At 39.2% G+C, this 20,825-nt stretch overlaps 1 protein-coding gene across 4 annotated transcripts; it reads right to left on the bottom strand.

Moving 5' to 3' along the window:
* Positions 1 to 297: 297 nt before the first annotated feature.
* rad51d (RAD51 paralog D) lies at positions 298 to 19,438 on the bottom strand. Of its 4 annotated transcripts, none has more exons than XM_080780746.1 (10): positions 19,078 to 19,438; positions 16,769 to 16,830; positions 14,222 to 14,340; positions 8,174 to 8,255; positions 7,191 to 7,325; positions 6,407 to 6,502; positions 6,123 to 6,213; positions 2,603 to 2,673; positions 2,016 to 2,180; positions 298 to 1,342 (listed from the first exon to the last, which is right to left on the bottom strand). In XM_080780746.1, exons 1-10 carry the CDS (start codon positions 19,157 to 19,159, stop codon positions 1,256 to 1,258), a joined length of 990 nt encoding a protein of 329 aa, XP_080636872.1. In that variant the 5' UTR covers positions 19,160 to 19,438; the 3' UTR covers positions 298 to 1,255. The 4 variants fall into 4 exon arrangements, with proteins under 4 accessions (XP_080636872.1, XP_080636873.1, XP_080636874.1 ...); XM_080780747.1 differs by lacking the exon at positions 19,078 to 19,438 and adding an exon at positions 17,211 to 17,275; XM_080780748.1 differs by lacking the exon at positions 7,191 to 7,325.
* Between the last annotated feature and the right edge of the window lie 1,387 nt (positions 19,439 to 20,825).

The raw sequence follows: 20,825 nt of genomic DNA on the forward strand, positions 1-20,825 counted from the left end.
CTTTAGTACATGTCAATCTTTTATTTTTGACAAAGGAACATGGATACTTTTCATTCAAGTGCTGTGGATGATATAAAACATTTGAGAGGGGAAGGGTGACTGCTGCTAAATTCTCAACTGTTCTGGATCTCATTAGTTATATCACAACTAAGTTATGAGATTTCTATCTAGCACCTCTGCTGGAACACTCCATCATCGCAGTTCCTGTTTACACTGAGCATGTGCAAACCTCCCGCAGGAGACCGGGCCGCACCACCGTGCCTTATCCACTTTATTTGTCCTAGCTGGGAAGTGGGAAGAGACCACAGGGCAGACCAATAGGCTTTCTCGGTTTAAATACTCTTAGCAGACTGTTAATAAACTCTTAAAAGTGTCAATCGATGATACCCATCAAGTGAATCAAAACATGTGTAAACCATGTTTATACTTTCTTTCTTTTCTTTTTTTTTTACAGTGGTAACTGGTAAGTGGTAACTAGCAATACTGTGGTTGGAGACACAATTTGTATTCCTATAAAAGGAAGGTTGTCGTCATTACTTCCTATGCTGAAACACATGGGTCATCATTCATTACACGATTCTACTTCAACATGGGTATACAGTAACCTTATTAAAAAGAATAAATCTATATGGAATAGCTAAAATTCTGATATATGAAAAAATAATAAAAAGTAAAAGTTTCAATAACTGCTTCCTTCCTAAAAAGTGTTTATTACACATTGTTTTCACTCACAACATTAACTGACATTTACAGAAAATGTATTTAAAATTGAATGTTAACCACGTAAACCTATTCTGGGCATGTCACAATAGCTGTACGTCAAAAATAATACAATAATCTAGTCACAACACTCCTGGATATGTCTGATGTGTTGCTCCACTCCGTCTCATTTCTTCCGTGAATTGACCTTCCAGCACCACTAAGAAACATTAGTTAGTCCATTGTAATTTAAAGTCTCAACTCTTCAAGAAGGACTTCACGTCTCCCCCAAATCACATCCAATCTTCCACATATTCCATTAGTAATTTGTTGTCTTTTTGAAGTCCTCCCATCTTCTTGGCTCTTTTCCTTGTTTATATTCCTGCCACTTGTCTAGCAATGTTCATGATCACATAGGAATGCTGAATCTGTATGGCTGTGATTTGAACAATTGTCTGTATCAAAAGGCACTGTATGGTATAACTAGTATAAACTATAAAGTATGTTGTGGTCTATAGTGACTGCAGAACGGAGTTGAAGTAGCAATATGCAGTTATCAGTGTTCCAGTTTTCTCTTTCCTGAGGGGCGCTCTTCACATCTGCTCCACAACTCCAAATCAAACTGTTCTTTCAGATGACAAGGCTGTAAAACACACACACACACACACACACACACACACACACACACACGGTTGTAATGCATGTAACTCGAGAACCGTTTGCCCCACCGACATCAAAATCGACACACGTTCCACACCCCCGCAGGGAGTGCAGTGCCCAGTATCAAGTCAGTCGGGTCCACGGTTCTCCAGAACCACCACAAAAGGCTCTGGTCAGGCTCTGCCATTGGGCCTAATCAGCCTATATCCCCTCACCTGTGCAATTTCCAGCCTGTGCCTCAGCCAATTGATTGCCATGGCAACCCCAGACCTGCTAATTGATTACTTAACCAGTACACTTTTGACAGTCAGTTTGCACTCTTCACACACGGGCAGACAGACAAATACTGTACAGAGATCTCCATGTTGGACACAGACTAAAATGGGAGCCGACGGGCACGTACAGGTCTAGTGTTTGTAACTACATAAAAAATGGGATTATAATCAATTTCTAATGGATAAAGCCTTGGCCTGAAAGAGAGGTCATCAGGTGGTCCCACTCCCCAACCTTCTTACAGAGTTGTATATAATAAGTAAGAAAAATAATACTGACCATGATATTGTCATGATACGATACCATCATGACTTATGATGCTGACCACTACTGATACTACTGTACTTTATTGACTGGGCCTATACCTGGAACACATACAGTACCTGTCTAGAAGACTTGACCAGTGTAGCAGTGCGCAGGCTGCACTGTGATGGGCCAGCCCTCTCAATGCGCTGCAGCAGAACCCTGGTTCTGGGTACGTGACTCCATGACAGACCCAGCCCTGCTTTCAGCTCCCCATTGTCACCTCTGGTCACATGGTTTGTCACCTACAGATAATTTCCAATTATTTGTGGATTTATTTCATTATTATTCCATTCCAGATTTATTCTAGTAACACTTGATGATGAGGGACACAACTTAATCTTTTTTAAGTTATACTAGAACGTAAAAACAAAACATGCATTATATCTGTTTTTGTGTGCGCCAGAAATGTGGCACTGGTTGGTCAAGTCGTTTTCCAAACGAGCTCCAGACACAGAAAGACAGACCCACTTCTGTGCCTCTGAGGAGCCACGTAGTCTAAAATGTCATAAAAAAATGCCATTTCAAAGCAATAATACACGACAAGGACTGCAATAACGGTCCACAGGGAGCTTTCAGGTACTGTAGGACGGGGCCAAAAATGCCCGAAGGTGCTTTTTTCGAATGTGTTCAATTGGGCAAACATGAGAATCATTGTCATCCTTACCAGCACAGCAACATTGAAGTCCTTTGCTATGGTCTTAAGAGCCCCTGCAACTTGCATCATCAAGGACATGCCTGGAGGAACATGGAAGCACAAAGATCTGTCTGCAAGATGCTTTCATCATTACAGATACCATGTATTCATTTAATCTTCCTTCTCTTCAATATCCTTGGGATTCACGCTCTTTTTGCTTGGCTTTTGTTATCAAAGCCTCAAAGGTTCCATCTTTTCAGGAAGTAATTTCCAATGGTACATGTTTTATTAAACAATGCACTCAAAGATCCCTCAAACAATACAATCCCCACTGATCACACAATGCATGCTGGTACCATTTCATAAGCAGTGGTGGAATGTAACCAAGTACATTTATTTGGGTACTGTACTTTAGTACAATTTTGAGGTATTACTACTACTGTACTTTACTTGAGTATTTGAAATTTCCAATAATTTTACTTCTACTCCACTACATCTCAGATCCAAATATTGTATATTGTACTATAATTATTACAAAATATACATTAACCACTTAACTTCAACCCTATATACATTTCGGCCATGAAGATCTACAAGCTCACAATGCGTCACATTGTGCGTCACCAAATTAATATTATATATACTATTTGAAAACTTGAAATGAGACATTCTGCATAGTGAGTAGTTTTACTTTTGGTACTTTAATTACATTTTGATGCCAACAATTTTGTAACTTTTAATTACTGAATTCCGGACTTTTACCAGACTTTACTCTTAACTCTACAGTGCAGTATTGGTACTTTTACTTAAGTAAAAAATGTGAGTACTTTTTCCACCACTGCATCCATGCTGGTACCATTTCAGAAGTGAAGATGTCGCTGTTGGGGCAAACCTTGAACGTCCACCAAAACAGTTACTTTTCTGGAAATGGGGAAAAAAATTACCTGTGTTCCAATGGATCCAATGTAGTTATTGTTTAGTCACAAGCTTTGATTAATACTTTTCATTGGTTCAATATTTATAAAAACCCACAAACAAACCTCCCCATTCTGGGCATGACATGACTTTTCTACTTTCAAAAATGCCAAAAGCAGATCAACAAGATCACAAGAGTTGTGAGCTTTGCAGGGCTTCTATCGGTGAGCTTATAGCTTGCTATTTTAACTGCTTTTGCACAATGCGAAGTATAACATAGGGAATTTATGGGGGGGGGGTGAAATATGAAGTTTTCTGCCCAACAGCGACGATATGCAAGGGATAATTAACGACATGCTGTGTGGTTATTGAAAAATAATGCATGATGTGGAGTTAAATCTGTAGATTTATAGTAGGATTTGCCTCTGCAGAGTGCATTATTATTCAATAACCACACAGGTTGGGGTTCATTATCCCGCTTATAGCACAGCCACTTATCAACATTTCAAATATCACTAATGCTTGTTCATAAATTAGTTTGGGCCAATACACTTTAACCAAAAGATATCACTAACCCTACCCTTAAAGTGTTGAATAGCTATACATTATGGTAGTAATCAATCATTGCTACACAGTGTTTGTTTAGTAACAGGTGTCTCTCCCTGTCTCTCCAGCTCTTTAGTGAATAAAAAATGCATTTTCAGGTCAGGATACCAATTTAATCCAATGAAGAGAGAACCCAAACAAGATACAAAATAAACAAGTGCAATTGGAAGTGGCGACACAAAGAAATGAGCAGACAAATTGAAACTGGAACACAGTTGATAAATGGGTACTCTCTCCTGATTGGATGAAATTGGCAAGAACTGGGGAAATGATGAGAGTCCAATTACTGAACAAACTCTCCATAGCAATGATTACTATCAGAATATATAGAGCTCTTTAACGTTTTAACAAAAAACTAAAACGTTTTAACCAAAGAAATATCACTTTATACCCTACCTTTAAATAGAAACTGTCTGTTAGCACTATCTTTGTGAATAAACACTACCTTAATACTCCAGCAAATGGGAGAAGCCATAGTAACAACCTACTGTAGAAACAACTCATGTTTGTATTTATTTTTATTTTTCATACAGATACATTATGTAAAAACATATTGCTGCTGTCGGGCAGAAGACGTGTTTGAGCTTGTAGATGAATAAGCTATTTTCACAATTTTATGTCGTTTAGAAGTGAACACGTTTTGGACATACAAGCTGTCCACCCAACAGCGACGATGTGTTTATGTTCTCTCACATTTTGAAGTTACATTGAAATGTTAAGTTATAACTAATAACTTAATTAATAGCAGGAAATTAAATATGTTCACTTGAGGAAGCCACTTTCTTATAGGCAAGATCTATTCTGGAGAGTTGTTGCTGGTGGTCCATGGTGCCGTCATGCGTGGCTTGGGATAGAACTTTTTTGTTTTTGTACCCCTTTGCTTTAGGAAAGTCTGTATGTTTAATGAAGTCTGTATGTTTGATTTGAGTTTCATCATTCCAATGCCTATAAATAAATTAAGAGGTAATCATTTTTTCTAAGCTCATGCAGTTCAATGTTGGTCTCACGTGAGAGAGAAGACAGAATATCCTTATGAACCAACCAACTTGCACTTGGTCCCACTTTAATTAATTATTAATTTCCAAATCAATGCTACATGTATGTACCGGTATATTCAGAGATTCTCTGGAGCTTACTGGATACACTGAAGGCCACAATCGGGTTAGGGTTCTGTGCCGTAGCATACCAATCTTAATCTTAGCATACTTTTTGGTTTAGTTAGAAGCAAGCTGTGATACTTCAAGCTGTGATAAGTTTTAGAGATGTGGTACATTTTTTGATTGCTAGGTTGGTTTTGAAAACGTATTCATGTCTAATACAAGGAACTCCAGAGGTTGTTCCCAGACATAAAAGACGAGTCTCTTGGTACTCCACCACTGTGTGACTGAACTGGAGAATTGTAGACACTTACAGTATCTACTGCCTACAGATCAGTATGGGAAGCTTATTAGCATTTAGATTATCATATTATAATATTGTGTCAGAAACCTCCTATCTATCTCCATATTTTTGTGTGTGTGTGTGTGGGGGGGGGGGGGGGGGGGGGGGGGTTTCTCCATAAATTAACCCTACTTGATCATACTACAGCATCGCACAAAAGCATCAAAAGTAGCAGATCCACAAGCTCTAAACACATCTCAAAGTTATTTTTAGGTTGTAGATTGAATTTGAATCCTGAGAAGTAACAGTTTTGGACATATGAGGTTTCCACCCGACAGAGACGATATTCCCCTAGAAGAGCTTTCTTGGGTGGATGGGGGAAAAAAGCCCTCCAAATTCAAATTTCTTTTGACATTTCAGAAAAGCTAGTGTTATGCTACAGTAATCCAATATCTTCCAGGGCACTATGCCGTGCTTGTTTCCTACGAATGGACAATATTGTTCTGTTTAAATCTTTCTGTTCCCCGAATGCATGGAATCCCTGTATTATAACATTAGTTTTTATTGATTTGTTTAGTGTTTGAATTTGAAAGGCTATGGTGGCAAGTGAACCTCAGCTGTAAATGAAATCGTCACCAAAAGAGATTACCTTCATGTTGTTTGCCTCCCATTATGGGAGATATAACAGCTGCAACTGAATCCACGATCACTGCCTTGACTGAGCCACCACCAACTGATGCCTAAGTCAGCATGTGGAAGCAAAAGATAAGACAGATACCCAGTCAAATCCTCTGTGTTAATATATACATTTATACCTCTGAGAATATAACCACATTTGGTTACAGTTGTACATTCTCAGAGTTAAAGTAACAAGGTTTTGCAATTAATAGATTGTGCTATTTTAACTAAAATAAAGATTATCCGCTCACTAACCTGTTGAAGCACACCACCTCGAAGGCTGTGCACACAGCTAAGCAAGGAGAAGATGTCAAAAACACGGAATGTGTGGATCCTCTGAAGGGCTTCCATCTGTAAAACAACATGGCATTGATGTGAATGTGGCTTCGTGCTGTTAAACTGATCATTCTTTATCAGTTTAACAGTTTTCCATTTTCTCCCAATTAACGAATTCGCCGCCGAGATCGTCTTTTATTTACATATTTATATATATTGATTATGGTTCACAACTCTGTTCTGCTAGAGCCTGTCACACCCTGTGCGATGAAAATAATCCAGGGGAAAAACGGCGAAAAGCCGCTGGCTTATGCCGTCTATGTGAACTGAGTTTTTAGAATCCCAATATCTCGGATCCTATCACCAATACAAGGCTTGGTTTTTGATCTGAGAGAAACGGCTTTCAAAATAAGTCAGTTAACATTGAAGTAAAAGGTTGGCGTTCTACAAGTATCAATTCAGTCACCAGATGGCGGTGTCGGTGGCGAATGAGTTGTCATTATGCTAGGTCCCCCATGTGCTGCATTTCAAACTAAGCTAAACAGAAATGGGGAGAGGGGGGGTTTTTTGAGAGCCACTGCCATGGAGGATTCAAACCCCATTCTGAACAAAGGTGGCCTGGAACTTAAGCTCTGCACGACCACAGTATATTATTGTCTCTGTCGGGTGGATTACATGTTTTCAGGTTACATGTTTTCAGGATGCAAATTCTAAAACAGCAAAGGTATCATCAGATATACATGCTTGAAACATGTTAACTCACCTGCTCTTCCATGTTACTCGATTTAGCTTTTAACATTTTGAGCAAGCGGACAGCAGACAGCCCTCCTGTTGTGTCTATATAGATCACCCTCTGCTTGAGGTGCTGAGATATGTGCACTGACACACCAAAGCAAACCTGCAACAGGCAAGAAACACATAGGAAACAGTTAGCTGTGTACAGTGTGTCTTTTGTATATAGTTGCTGTCGAGCAGAAACCTCTTATCTCCATAGTTTAACACCCTACTAAATCATACTACAGTGTCATGCAAAAGCATCAAAAGTAGCAGATCTAGGGATCCATCTTGTGCCACCCATATCCCTTATCCCTAAACGTATTTGCCATCTTTTACTATTTTGAAAAACATTATAAAATAGTTCAACTAGCCGATCTATATTGAGACATTGTGAGCTTGTAGATTGGCTATTTGAACGATTTTAAAAGGTTTTTTAAAATAGTAAAAAATTACAAATTAGTTTAGGGATAAGGGTTAAGGGGTGGCGCAAGATATAGGCCCTACTGTACAAGCTTGAAGTGCTACTTTTGCTATTTTTCAATTTGAATCCTGAAAAGTAACAGTTTTGGACATTTCCACCTGACAGAGACGAAATCAGTTGCTGTCCCGCAGAAACCTTTTCTCTCCATATTTCAACTATTTTGTTGTTTCATAAAATTACTTCCCCACTTTGTCTTACAAGAGTGTCACTCAATAGTAGCTAAAATAGCTGCTCTGCAAGCTCACAAAGCTTGTAGATCGGCTATTTGTTACTATTGGAACATTCTTAAGTGTGTCTGTGGATTGAATAAATATTGAACCTAGTGGTGTAAAAAATAATAAGATCATTATAATAATTGATAACCATTTTAGGTTTCTGGCCCAACAACCACAATATTCCACAGCAGTACTAGCAGTAAGAGTGGTTTAGCTCTGGGGTCTCGTAAAAACAAGCCTAAAATATGTGGTGAGTAGGTGGTAAACATTCACCTGAGATTTGCCACTTCCTGGGCCTCCAGTCAGCTCTGTAACCTCTCCGGTGTATAAGCCTGAATCCAGCAGTTTATCTAAGCTGGAGGGGAAAAAGCAATGGAATGAAACATTGCTAAATAAAGTCCTTTTTGTTGAAAATATTTTCTGTCTGGCAGAAACCTCCTATGATATTTTAAATCGTAAATTAACTGTCTTCTTGATCGTACTACAGCGTCACACAAAAGCATCGAAGGTAGCAAATCTGCACGCTTGAAAACGTTGTGCTTGTAGATCTGCTACTTTTGCCTTTTCTTAATTTGAATCCTGAAAGGTAACACCCGACAGAAAGGAAATAAGGAAGACGGTGAGGACGTGAGCAACACTGCAAAGGATGTTATTTCTTCCTATTTGGGAACTATATTTCTTCTACTATGCGTATCTTTTATACTATGCGCCTGTGTCTGAAGAAGCTTCTAATTATGTAACACAATCATTTAGCAGACCCAATGACCAGTCCAGAAAAGTATTGGAGTTTGGAAGCGCTCATTGATTAATCAGCCCTGCGTACCACCTGTTTTGAATTTGCACAGGATGTTGCGTTACTGAAAGGGAGCGCTTCCAAACTCCAACACTTGGAAAAAAATCACCTGCAAGGAATTTCTTGAAATAAAGTAGCTCATAACATGGTCTATGGTGGATTTTTAATTATGAAACAAACACTTTGCAGATAGAAAGAGGCCGCGTTGCCATGTCTGCTTATTATAAGCAACCTGACTTGTTTTTTTCTGTAAAATCACTTGCAAATAAATTATTGGTAGTTGCTGGTTGATGGTTTTTTTGGCCTTGATTACAGTAGTTGCTTATTTGGGCTTGCTTCCACATTTCTTCACATCAAGGAACCCCAGATTAATATGTAATTGTCCACGGACATCCATCTGAACATATTTTGTGCCTTTTTTATTAAAATGTTTAAAACATATTCAAAATATTTCGATTTATTCTCAATGTGTTTTTAAATAACAGATGTACAACCTCACAATGTGTCGCTGTGAGCTTGTAGATCAGCTCATAGGCCTGGTCACTTGTTTCTCTTGCAAAACTGGCAACACAGCAAGAGAAAGAGGAACTTATGAGCTGTTGCCAAACTTACCAGAGAGCAGAGAGAATACGTCCGCGGCTTCCCCTGGTTTGCCACAACAGACAGACGGACAAACATAACAAACGCATACGCAGTCTCAGCCACGCTTTCGGCCTGGCATAGTCAATTAAAGGGGCATTTTTATCACTGGAAGAAACTGCAGTCACTCAATGTTAATAGTATTTGTAGTAGATAGCAGTAGCACAATTTGAAAGAAGATCTGGTTGCTAAAGGGGTGAAGTGGCCCTTTAAGCCAACAGTAGTTTAGACTTGAAATATACAATACACACACCTAAATAATGTTAGTGTCTGCAAATACCTTCCTTCACCAGGTCAGCCACTATCTCTTTAAAATCCTTATAGAGAAGGAGAAGAGAAGTCAGCTTATAGTGTCCTGCAATTTATTCCACATAACGCCGGGGCGCCACTGGACGCGTGCGTGTGTGTGTGTGTGTGTGTGCGTGCGTGCGTCACTGGCACAAAATATTTTCAGATATAGGTCCGTGGACAAATACTTTCATTTGGGGGGTCCTTGACATGACCACTGGTTTAAACAACATTAGGAAGAAAGCCAAAACAAAATAAGCAACTACACTTACTAAAAAAATAATGAATCCAGGGCTTTTTAAGAGGGATTGGAGCATGCATAATGTCTCCATAAACTTTACTTTACAATTGATAATGTCCTTATCTTATAGCAATTATTCTATTGATTCAGACTGTGTTGATTAATTACTTTCTCAATTAATAACAAAATAACCAATCAAGATTTGCAATTTGAAAAAAAAAAACTGCTTCTCAAACTTTTCAAGGACCAGCACAACTCTGAGAGTGTACATGTTACAGTAAGAGAGGAGTGGTTAAAATCCTAAAGCATCCCAACCCTAGCCGCTGCGGGAACTAAAGCAACAAACAACTCCCAGACAGTGGCCTTTTTAGAAACCTTCTCTCCTATCTAAGCAGATCTCAACGGCAATCTCTTTAGTCTGCCCATGTCAGGCTAGCTTTTTGCATGGTCAAATAAAGACAATGCAAGCCACAGAAATATATACACATATATATATATATTAATTAATGTGTGTGAGTGTGTTTTTTTAGACGTATCTTAGACCTTGGGAGACTGTTGAAAACACTACAAAAATGCATACCAGTTGGCTTTGAGAATTCTCGTTTAAACCAGCAGAGGGCAGCCATGCTTCATAAAACCCAGAGGATGACATCAGCCTGATGGGTGATTGTCTCAGATAGCTCACATCCAGTGCAATAGCAAATGTATGTAAACCGCTGAAAAAGAAAGACTTGACAGCCAAACACCTGTGCTCCTTCATATACACTGAAATAGTATGTTAACTGTAGAAATTCTACCAACCGGGTGTGGGGGGCACCGGGGCAGCTTGGCTCACCAGGTAAAGGCTCATTCCAGATAAATAAGGCTTCCTGCAGCTTGTCTGGGTTCAAACCAGTGCTGTTAGCTGCATATCATCCCCTCTCTCTCCTGCTGTCACTACCAGAAATAAAGTAGAAATGCCAAAATAAATCTACCAACCAATCATTCTCCTGTGTGATGTTGCAGATACATATTATGACCATAATATAAGATGGCCTTTATTAATCCCAGGGGAAATTGGTCAACACAGCAGAAGCAATTCCGGCTTGAACTGTGACCAGAGTAGAACTTAAAATATAATATTTATCAGCGAAGCTTTGTACAGTGCGTTGAGAAGGGTAGATCAGCCACCAGTGTCATGTAGGCTAAATCAATATGCACTTACTGTAAGCCTGTTAAATTGCTATGTTAATTGTGTGGACACTACTGCATCACAATACGATACAGTGCTGCTAGTAGTAATGAATTGCATTTTTATAGCGCTTTTCCAAGTGCTCAAAGCGCTTAACAATGGTTCATTCATTCATACATTGGGAGGTGAAGCGGCGAACAGTCGACACCAGCGTCCTCACTTCCCACATTCACGCACCAATGGTGGCAAGCTCACACCGACCAACACATTGTAGGCAATGTAGGGTTCAGTGTCTTGCCCAAGGACACTTCGACATGTGGACAGGAGGAGCCGGGATTCGAACCGCCGACCCAGGGATCATTGGACGACCTGCTCTACCTCCTGAGACCAAAAATGAAAATGTTGTCATATAGTCAACTACACACCAGCTGAAAACAGAAAACATATTTTCTTTGCCCACACAACACACGTGAGGTGTGAGCCAGCAAAATGTTTGAACGACTTTCTTCAAAACAACTGAACTCTCCAAAACTCAAATCTAACTTTAATTAAGTTGAGGATATACCAGTAATAAAGAATTCCACAAAGTAAGTACTGCTTAATAGTCAATCCCCAGTGGTGCAGATAGTCAAGGAAAGGATCACCAAGGCACTCGATTTTCAGGCAAAAATCGTGAGTTGAATTAATTCTTTGAGCAAGGCAACCAGTATGACCAACACGTGTAGACTCTCAAGACTCCATTAAGGTCTATGGGTCTTCGTCAGGGACCCTGATTTGATGCCATGAATTTAATTAACTCAGGTTTTAAACGTGAAGATGGAGTGCCTTGGTGATTCTTTCCTTAATCAATCAATCTTTATTTAACAATACAGGGGACAATACAACAGAAAAAGAAAAGAAAAACAGCAACAAAATCTAAAAAACCATACAGACACTCTCTCCAGTGTTTACAGAAGCAGGAGGAGTACCTGATGCTGCTCTTCTTGGGCATGGCCAAAGTCATTATGATTTCGTTTTTTGAGTCATTTAGCCTCATCATAAAACTGTACATTAGATTCCTAAGAACAGCATCCAGAGTAGGAACACCTGGCAGGACAGCTTGGCTTTTTTGTTCCTAGAAGCTAAGCTTGAGGATGAGATGATGCTCTGACACCAATTGACAATAATAGTGAGTGTGATGTTCTAAGTACCAACCAAGAAGTACCAACAGCCTCATCTCATTCATAGTACTTTCGAGTCAGACATTTTTTACACAATCCTCACATTTTACACCTTGTTTGAAAAATAAATACCTCCCATTGCCCGTTTACAGGAATAAGTTCATTTACAGCCGATATAGTTCCCAAGTACTTATAGTAGTCCTTCACAAAGTCTATACTGTTCAGTTGCTCAGCACTGCAAACTGGGGAGCCTTAAGATGTGCGATAGCTTTGACTGTCGCACACACTCTCTCACTTTCAAATGTCAACCTAACAAAGCCTTCAGATTTGCAGAGAGCAAACTGCAGGATCAGACACAGTACAGTAGCAGACAATGGGCTGTATTTTGCGTGTCTTAAGTACCAGGTCTTATTACCTAACTTGAGTAAACTAAAGACCTGGAGGCGTGATCAATGCTCTTTGGCCACTCAGAATAGCCAAATGGCATTGATCACGCCTCCAGGTCTTTAGTTTACTCAAGTTAGGTAATAAGACCTGGTACTTAAGACACGCAAAATACAGCCCAATGAGTCTTCACTCAGTGTGTTGGACAGTTACTTTGCACACACTTGCAGACAACAATAAACGAGATGCCCTTAGTCACTGTGGTTCCCTACTCTGGACAAATAATATCCTAACTCAACACACCACCACCCTGGAGAGTGCATGGAGACACTACGAGACAGTAGTACTGTATTTTATTGTTCATTAATCATACTCAAGATAAAGGTTTGGTAATAGCACCACTCCTTGACCTTGAGCACCTGGACACTCACATGGTATTGCCCATAACCCCAAACTAAAAGGACAGTGGCTATATAAGACTGCTACTGTATGTGAGAGGACAGAGGACATCAAGCAAGTGACACCTTCCAGAGCTGCTCCACTGATACTTTGAGACCAGTTCTAAGGATGCTATGGCATTGTGTCAGCTCAGTTTCAAGCTACTTCTGATGCTTTTGTGTGACACTGTAGTATGATCAAGTAGGGCTGCTGGGCTAGTGGATTTCAACCCTTTTCATATCAAGGCCCATTATATATTCGCCATTTTAGCCACGGACCACCATGACCACCATTGGCTCTTAGACCCAAAACGTGAATAGGATTTTGTTCACAATTCCATGATGTATTGAGGACCATAGGAGAGATAACAGGCAAACATTGATCAAACTAACTATTATTTTACATTCTCAACTTGTGTACCGGTAAACTACTTGAAAATTAAGTAATGCTGATGTTTAACAATAATTTAACTTTTGAAAGCGTAAAATTAAACCAAATGGACCCGTAAGGGTAAATTTGGTTTCGTGCTACACTCTCAAGAGATAAAGATCTATAAGGGAACATTCGGTTATCATCAACTCTCCATCATTTAGCTGGGGACAACGTGGATCCTTGAGGGTGGTCCCCGCCGGACCACTGGTTGAGAACCACTGAAGTAGGACATTTATTTGACGAAAAAACTAAATAACATAACATATGGAGAGAGGTTTCTGCCCGACAACAATAATTTCACCGCTGTCAGGCAGAATCCATGTATTGTACTATTTTCACTACAAAAGTAGTGAAAATAGCTGATCTACAAGATTGGCTATTTTCACTATTTTAAAATGTTTTAAAACTATATTTAAAAGATTGGTTTTGGACAATGGACATACATGGTTTCCATCCGACAGCGACGATACACAGGATTAAATAAACATCCCATGAGTCCATAACGGTACCATCAATTCGGTGTAAAGCGGTTTACTTTTTTTACGATGAGCTTTTTGAGACAGCCATTCACAATATAATTTAGCATTAGGAATACAAATAAGGAGTTTGTAATTGCATTTTGTTTTATGGTGGCTTTTCCCTTGCTACCTGCTACCAATCACAACTATAATCCTTAAATCACACAGACATACTGTAAAGTGACGCTTTCTCTCGTACATAATTATTATTGTTTCTTGATTTGGTGGCTTATAGTATGATTATTGTGATTATTTACCTCTGGTTTCCAGTGCCGAGGATGGCTGTGGAGCTCAACAGTTCATCATACAGGTCGGCGCCTGAGACTGGGAACGCTGTGTGTTGGGCCAAGAGCACTCTGCGAATGGCAAACAGAGCCTGCCAAACAAAAAGGTGCAGTAGTTAATCCATTTTATTTTTATTATATCAACAAATTGATTAACCTTTTAAGTCTTAAGAGGTTCTGTGTGTAAATAGTGAAAATAGACGAGTAAATAAAACAGTAAAAACACTAAAAAATAAATAAATAAAAACCTGGCATAGAGTATATCACAGCAACATCATTTTATACAATGAGGATGGACTAAAGATAGCCTTACTTCACCGGGGAATATGGTATATCGACAGACCTCTGGGAATATCGACAGACCTCTGGGATTTCCAGAAATACAAAAGGTCACCTCAGATGTACTGTACACAGTGTACAGTCAAGTAGGTTGACCCATTAAAACCGGGAAAGCATCTGTATATCATTTATATATTTTTGCATTGGCTATTCAAAAATAGCAGAGCTACAATAGCAGATGTAGATCTACAATAGCAGATCTACTGTACAAGATTGCATCGTGTCACTTCACTGTGAGTGTGTACATCTGCTATTTTTGAACATGTTGAACATGAACATAAATCTCGAAAGTGTTTGCAAAAATATTTAAAAACAAAACATTTTCAGATGGGGGTCTGCGGCCAAATACATATCATTATGTAGGTCCTTGGCATGAAAAAGTTTGAGAACTACTGATTTAGATGACATTTGTAGAATCTGCCTCATGAGAAAGTGCAACAGGAAAAAACTGGTAAAGCCTGACTAATTTGCAACCCTAGATTGCACTGTCTGGTCCCATGACATTATTCTTAGCCCCCACTTCAAATACTGCAGCAGAGATCAAAGACAATAGCTGACAAAATGAAGCCCAGGCAGTTGTTGGAGAGAAGTCAGTTGACTTCAATGCATATACAGTAGTTCTCTACCACTGATCAAGCACAAGTGGAAGCAGGTTTGGTTGAAGCTCAAAGTAGTTGAAGTAAAAATCAATGATTAGATGTTAAAATAAATTAAAGTAGTGAAAACAGCACATCTATAATCCCACGATGTGTCAGTGTCACATAGCAACGCATTGTGAACTATAATTTGTGAATTATAATGTACAGATGTTTTGTGTAGGTCCCTGCCTGGGCGACATTAAATAAGAGTAGCCCAAGTATTTCAAATCATTTAATTAGCCAGCCATATTTGTTACATGATGTGAACATCCATCCATCCACAGTCAGTGATGTGATGATTACAAGAAGAGATGCCGTCGCTTAGACATTACCAATTTGGGCATAGTTACTTATATTACTTAACTCTACCAGTGAAAATGGTCAGTTTTAAGTTATTAGGTATGCGGTCAGCTGTAGGCTTGGCTCAGGGAAGAGGATGCCCTGCATAGTCCCTTGTCTGCCATTTAAACAGCTGGTCAAAATCTCAAGAATGGGCATGGGACACAAGCTCAGGCTTGATCACGTCCGCCTTTGATGAGGGTGTTGAAAACACATTTCATTACATTACTCGTACACATTTCTATTCCATACATCACGCAAATCGATATACACTATTTCTATATTCATGTGATCAACACAGATCTGTCCCATTTCCCATCCCGATTAGCTAAGATTCCCTTCCAAAGCTTGCAGTATCGGTCCGTTTGGAACAAAATGCCACAATTACAAATCATGAACACAGCGTGAGATTTCCGTGAAATTATACACGCACATTCCCAATCAGTGGCACTATAACAAGCCAATTCGTGTTTTACCTATAACTGCACCCATCTGTGTACAACTTTGGGCTCAGGCACATCTACATGCACAGCCGCGTCAGAAGAACCTGTGCGCGAAGGTCTGCCTGCGCTGTTTGTATGCACACTCCCTAGAGGCCATGGAAAAACCTTTGCCCTGCATTTTCACATCTGCCTGTTATAGCGCCACCATGAGACCGATTTTTGCAAAACACATTTCTTTACATTACTTGCACAGAATCTATCCATACATCACTCAAATGTGATCAACACACAATATTTTTAATATTCCATTCTGATTGGCTACGATTGACATGTAAAGTTTGCACGACTGGCCCCTTTAGAACAAAATGGCTCAGATCATGAACAGAGTGCGATTTACACATGCACATTCCCACTATGCCATGGAAGAAATGCCACTTAAAATGTTACTTTCTTAGCTTACGCATGTTTCATGATAAATGTTTTATGTGATGTATTCCCATGCTTTTTTGTTCTTGCTTAATGTAAATCGCTCTGGATTAAGAGCGTCTGCTAAATGCCTAAATTGTAAATTGTAAATCAGCCACATGATGGCGCTATAAAAAATAAAATAAAACATGTTTATATTACTCCTAAACATTTTGTCCAAACATTACAAACAATCCTATCCTCCTGGTGGAGACCTGTGCCCACTGCCCAGAGGGGCACTTTTATAGTTTCACTTATGTCAGTGCAGTGATGCATACTACAGTAGCCCACTGTACCTTGTAGGACACAGAACATTTCTGAGCAAGATCCTCAATATCAGATGACACCAGATCCTCCACTGTGAAAAGAACAAAGGGTTTTTTGCTGTTAGTTGCTGGATATCAAAGTGAATCACATCATCATCATCATCATCATCAATGAGCCACTTGGAGTAGCACTCGACGGCCTTAAAATGCATATGCAAAGGATATGTAATGTAGATAGACATAGCACTCTATAGTATTAGTGTATACTCAGTTTCATTGTACAGATATTCTACTATTAGACGGATGTTAGGTTCTTACTAGCTTACTTATGATCCTGGATGACTATGTCTATGTAGCCTGATTATCAGACTCCGAAGACAGTCCACTCAGAGAGTGGGCGGGGTCTATGGGCTGGATCCAGGCTAATGTCTATGTATATGATGTAATATTACCATGTGTTATTCTTGCTTACTGTAAATCACTCTGGGTTAAGAGTATCTGCTAAATGCCTAAATTGTAATCATCATCATCATCATCCAGTGGTGGATGAAGCACTCAACCCCAGTACTTGAGTCCAGGTTAGCCCTAGAACGGCTCTTGTTGTTACATACAGTATGTACAGTATTTCACATACAGAGCCATAGAAAGCCCTCCTTGATTTCTGGTAGAACTTTAACATGCGCGGCCTAAATGTGATGAATGCTCCGTTTGTACTCACCCATTAAATAATTCCAAAGACGTGGAGTGAAATATGGTCCTCTAGTTTTATATCCATGTGAAAGTTCTGGCACAAAACGTGTATTTAGTCAATTATCTCCACTTTTTCAAGAGATGCACAGACATCTTTCTCTCCGGGCGAGGGGGGCCGGAACAATCGATGAACTGATTTTACAAATACGTCCTGTTTACCGCAGACGTCATCACCAAAGCACCTGCCAATTGGCAGGTGCTTTGCGATAGGTGCTGGGTAATTAATCACACCACCTGCCAATTGTGTGACTGCAAACTTTTGTGTTTCCCTGGTAAATTGGTGATGACGTATTTGTAAAATCAGTTCATCGATTGTTCCGGCCCGCCTCGCCCGGAGAGAAAGATGTCCGTGTGCATCTCTAGAAAAAGTGGAGATAATTGACTAAATACACGTTTTGTGCCAGAACTTTCACATGGATATAAAACTAGAGGACCATATTTCACTCCATGTCTTTGGAATTATTTAATGGGTGTATAATTAAATGATCACAGGCATTCTAGGTCGAAGTCCAGGTATACTTGTAACTTTAGTTTAAATACTGAGTCCTGATCAAATATTACTCAGTCAACTACATTTTCTTTTTTTTATGATTTGAATTTTGTTGTTATTTTTCTTGTCATGAAAACAAGACGCAAGGACTTTTTTCAGTGCTATCCTTTTAGACTGAGTGTTTGACAGTATACTCTGCACCGTTTACATTTATGTCTAATAAAGTAGTCAATCAATCAAGTAAAAGCTGCCAAGTCAACAAAATAGCAGATCTACACGCTCCCAGTGTGTGGGCATCAGTCACGATGCATTGTGACCTATAGGTCTGTAATTTCACCATATTGTAAAAATGTACATTTATAATGTATGTTTCCCTTTCCTAGGAATGGAGTCAATTAAATACCGTTCAACATTTGTCTTTGAAATGTAGTGATTAGTGAAGTGAAAGTCAAGTAGCTATTAGTATCCAAAAGTACATTTACTTAAATAAAGTACAGAATACAGATACTTTATTGTATTGTATTGTCTGTATTGTATTATCTTTTTCTGTATAAGTTTGTTCTATTGTATTTACTTTTTGTCTAGTTAGTAGTCTTGTTTCATTTGTTGTCTTAATTGTTTGTATGATTCTTTTATTTACATCCTCAGGCATTTCTTTGGGCTAAAACTGAAAAAGCAATACAAATATGAATCATAAAAAAGGAACAGTACTACTCAAGTAAATGTATTTACTACTTAGCCTAGTTACTACTTAGTTACTGTGTCCACTGATGTGTTGATGATGATGATGATGATGATGATGATGATGATGATGATGTACAATACAATCATCAACACGACTAAGATTTAGACTCTCATAGAGGTATTTTTCGATTCTGACGTCTGCTCTCGTCAGAATCGAAAAATACCTCTACGAGAGTCTAAATCTTAGGCTACATCAACACTAGCCCCTCTCGGAACCCTCCATAAAGCTTTTATGAAATTTGGACTTTAAGCTACTGAGTCTAAAAAGTGTCAGAAACTTCAGTACATTTGGGTTCTGCTTGTGGGGCTACATCAACACATCAGACAGACACCACATAAATTAGCCTATATCTACCTGTTGAGATGCAGGCTGTACGCAGGTCTCCAATCAGCTCTTCATCCAGCCCTGGACATACACCGGCTCTCAAAACAACCATGATCTGTGCACGTCCACGTTTACAGCAATAGTAACATGCAACAATATGTTATGAATTCACTGTGCTAAATGTACCTGCATAATGTTAATGAATGGCTAGCTCGCTCTGGTCAAACGCGTTATCCGTGGATATTGCTGGACTATACGGCGGTGGGGTCCAACCGATCTGATTTATGTTCCTGTACTACATCAACGGGGTAACAGAAATATTAACCTAATCAGCTACTGTGAGTCTGTGATACAAAGTTTGACGTTTACTCCACACTTCTCGTCAAAGTTATTTTCATCGCGCGATAGAACTGTCCTACTGTACTCGCCGTAGTTGTGAGCGCGCCGTGGCTGATGGGTAATGTTGTTTATCTTCATGATTAGTCGATCGTAGTCGGCAAACTCTGCTCTGCCCCCTGCGGCGCGTTCCATTGTCAATGCTGGTCCCATGCTCCATCTGATAGGGTCCGTCACGGACCCTATCAAATGGCCGTAAAAATACACAGACCGTCCGTGTATTTTTACGGCCATTTGAATTCTAATTTCGTATTTGACAAACAGTATTCAGAATACGGTTTGGTGTTCTGAAAACTGTTTGTCAAATATATAAATGGTAAATTAAAACATAGAATATCATGTTTCTTTTTGTGAATACTGTTTAGAAATTGTTCATTAAAAACGTAGAAATAGGTATTTAAAACGAAATTGGCCCTTGGGCCAATCATCTCATCATGACAACCAAGCTATGGAAGTAATTGAAGTATATAGCCTATTCAACGTTTCTTTACCTATAAATTATTGAATTGAGTTATTGAATCCATCTCTCCATCTCATCTCTCTCTACATCCACGAACCATATTCTATGTTTTAATTTACCATTTATATATTTGACAAACAGTTTTCAGAACACCAAACCGTATTCTGAATAGTGTTTGTCAAATACGAAATTAGAATTAAAATGGCCGTAAAATACACGTCCTTATTTCCCCTCTACACCTTAGTGACTTTGTATCTTTCTGCAGGTGCACATTTCATTGAAATGTGACATTATGAGCTTTTACATCTTCTATTTGTTTTGAATGTTTTCTTACTGTATTTTCTCAAAATGTTTCCCTGTTATGACATAAATGCAAGGGGGTCAGGGGATCAAGCAAAACATAAATAAATAAGTAAACAAACTAGAAAAGTATTTTCTTAGGAGTGTGTGTCAGTCGTGGAGGTGCAGCCATCGATCAGGATTCAGGACATGAGGGATGAGGAAGCTATGTGGAAAATAGAGTTCAGTGAAGCGATGCTGGAGATTAGCTGGTCACAGATGCACTTTTTCTTTTCATCTTTTCGCCCACTGGCCATTCCGACTTGGCAGAGATAACAAACAACATAAACAGTAATCACATTGGACTCTCTTTTCCCGGTATGCAAAGAACACCATAAGGGTATAGGCTCTCTAGAATTGTGGCTCAGCAGTGGAGTGTCTGCTGTCAGAACACACTTTGAACCCACAGAACCCACCTTGCCTTGAGAATGATGGTTGTGGACATAATATGTTATATTGGGGGAAAAAAGAAAACAACATTGCCTGAGTTTCTCCTGTGGCAAACTCTCACACAACAGCAGCTCAGGGGCCCCTATAGCATAAATAAAATCAAGAAACATGCACAGGCCCTCTGGAATTAATA

This window comes from Protomyctophum bolini (genome assembly GCF_963924005.1).
Source record: "Protomyctophum bolini genome assembly, chromosome: 13".
Classification (NCBI taxonomy): Eukaryota; Metazoa; Chordata; class Actinopteri; order Myctophiformes; family Myctophidae; genus Protomyctophum; species Protomyctophum bolini.

Excerpts from the sequence above, each read along its gene's own strand:
- rad51d (XM_080780746.1), bottom strand. The coding sequence starts at position 19,159 with ATGGTTGTTTTGAGAGCCGGTGTATGTCCAGGGCTGGATGAAGAGCTG. Across the intron at positions 6,503-7,190 it reads CGAGTAACATGGAAGAGCAG|ATGGAAGCCCTTCAGAGGAT; the intron begins GTGAGTTAACAT and ends GTTGTTTTACAG. Across the intron at positions 2,674-6,122 it reads GGGAGGCAAACAACATGAAG|GCATGTCCTTGATGATGCAA; the intron begins GTAATCTCTTTT and ends ATGTTCCTCCAG.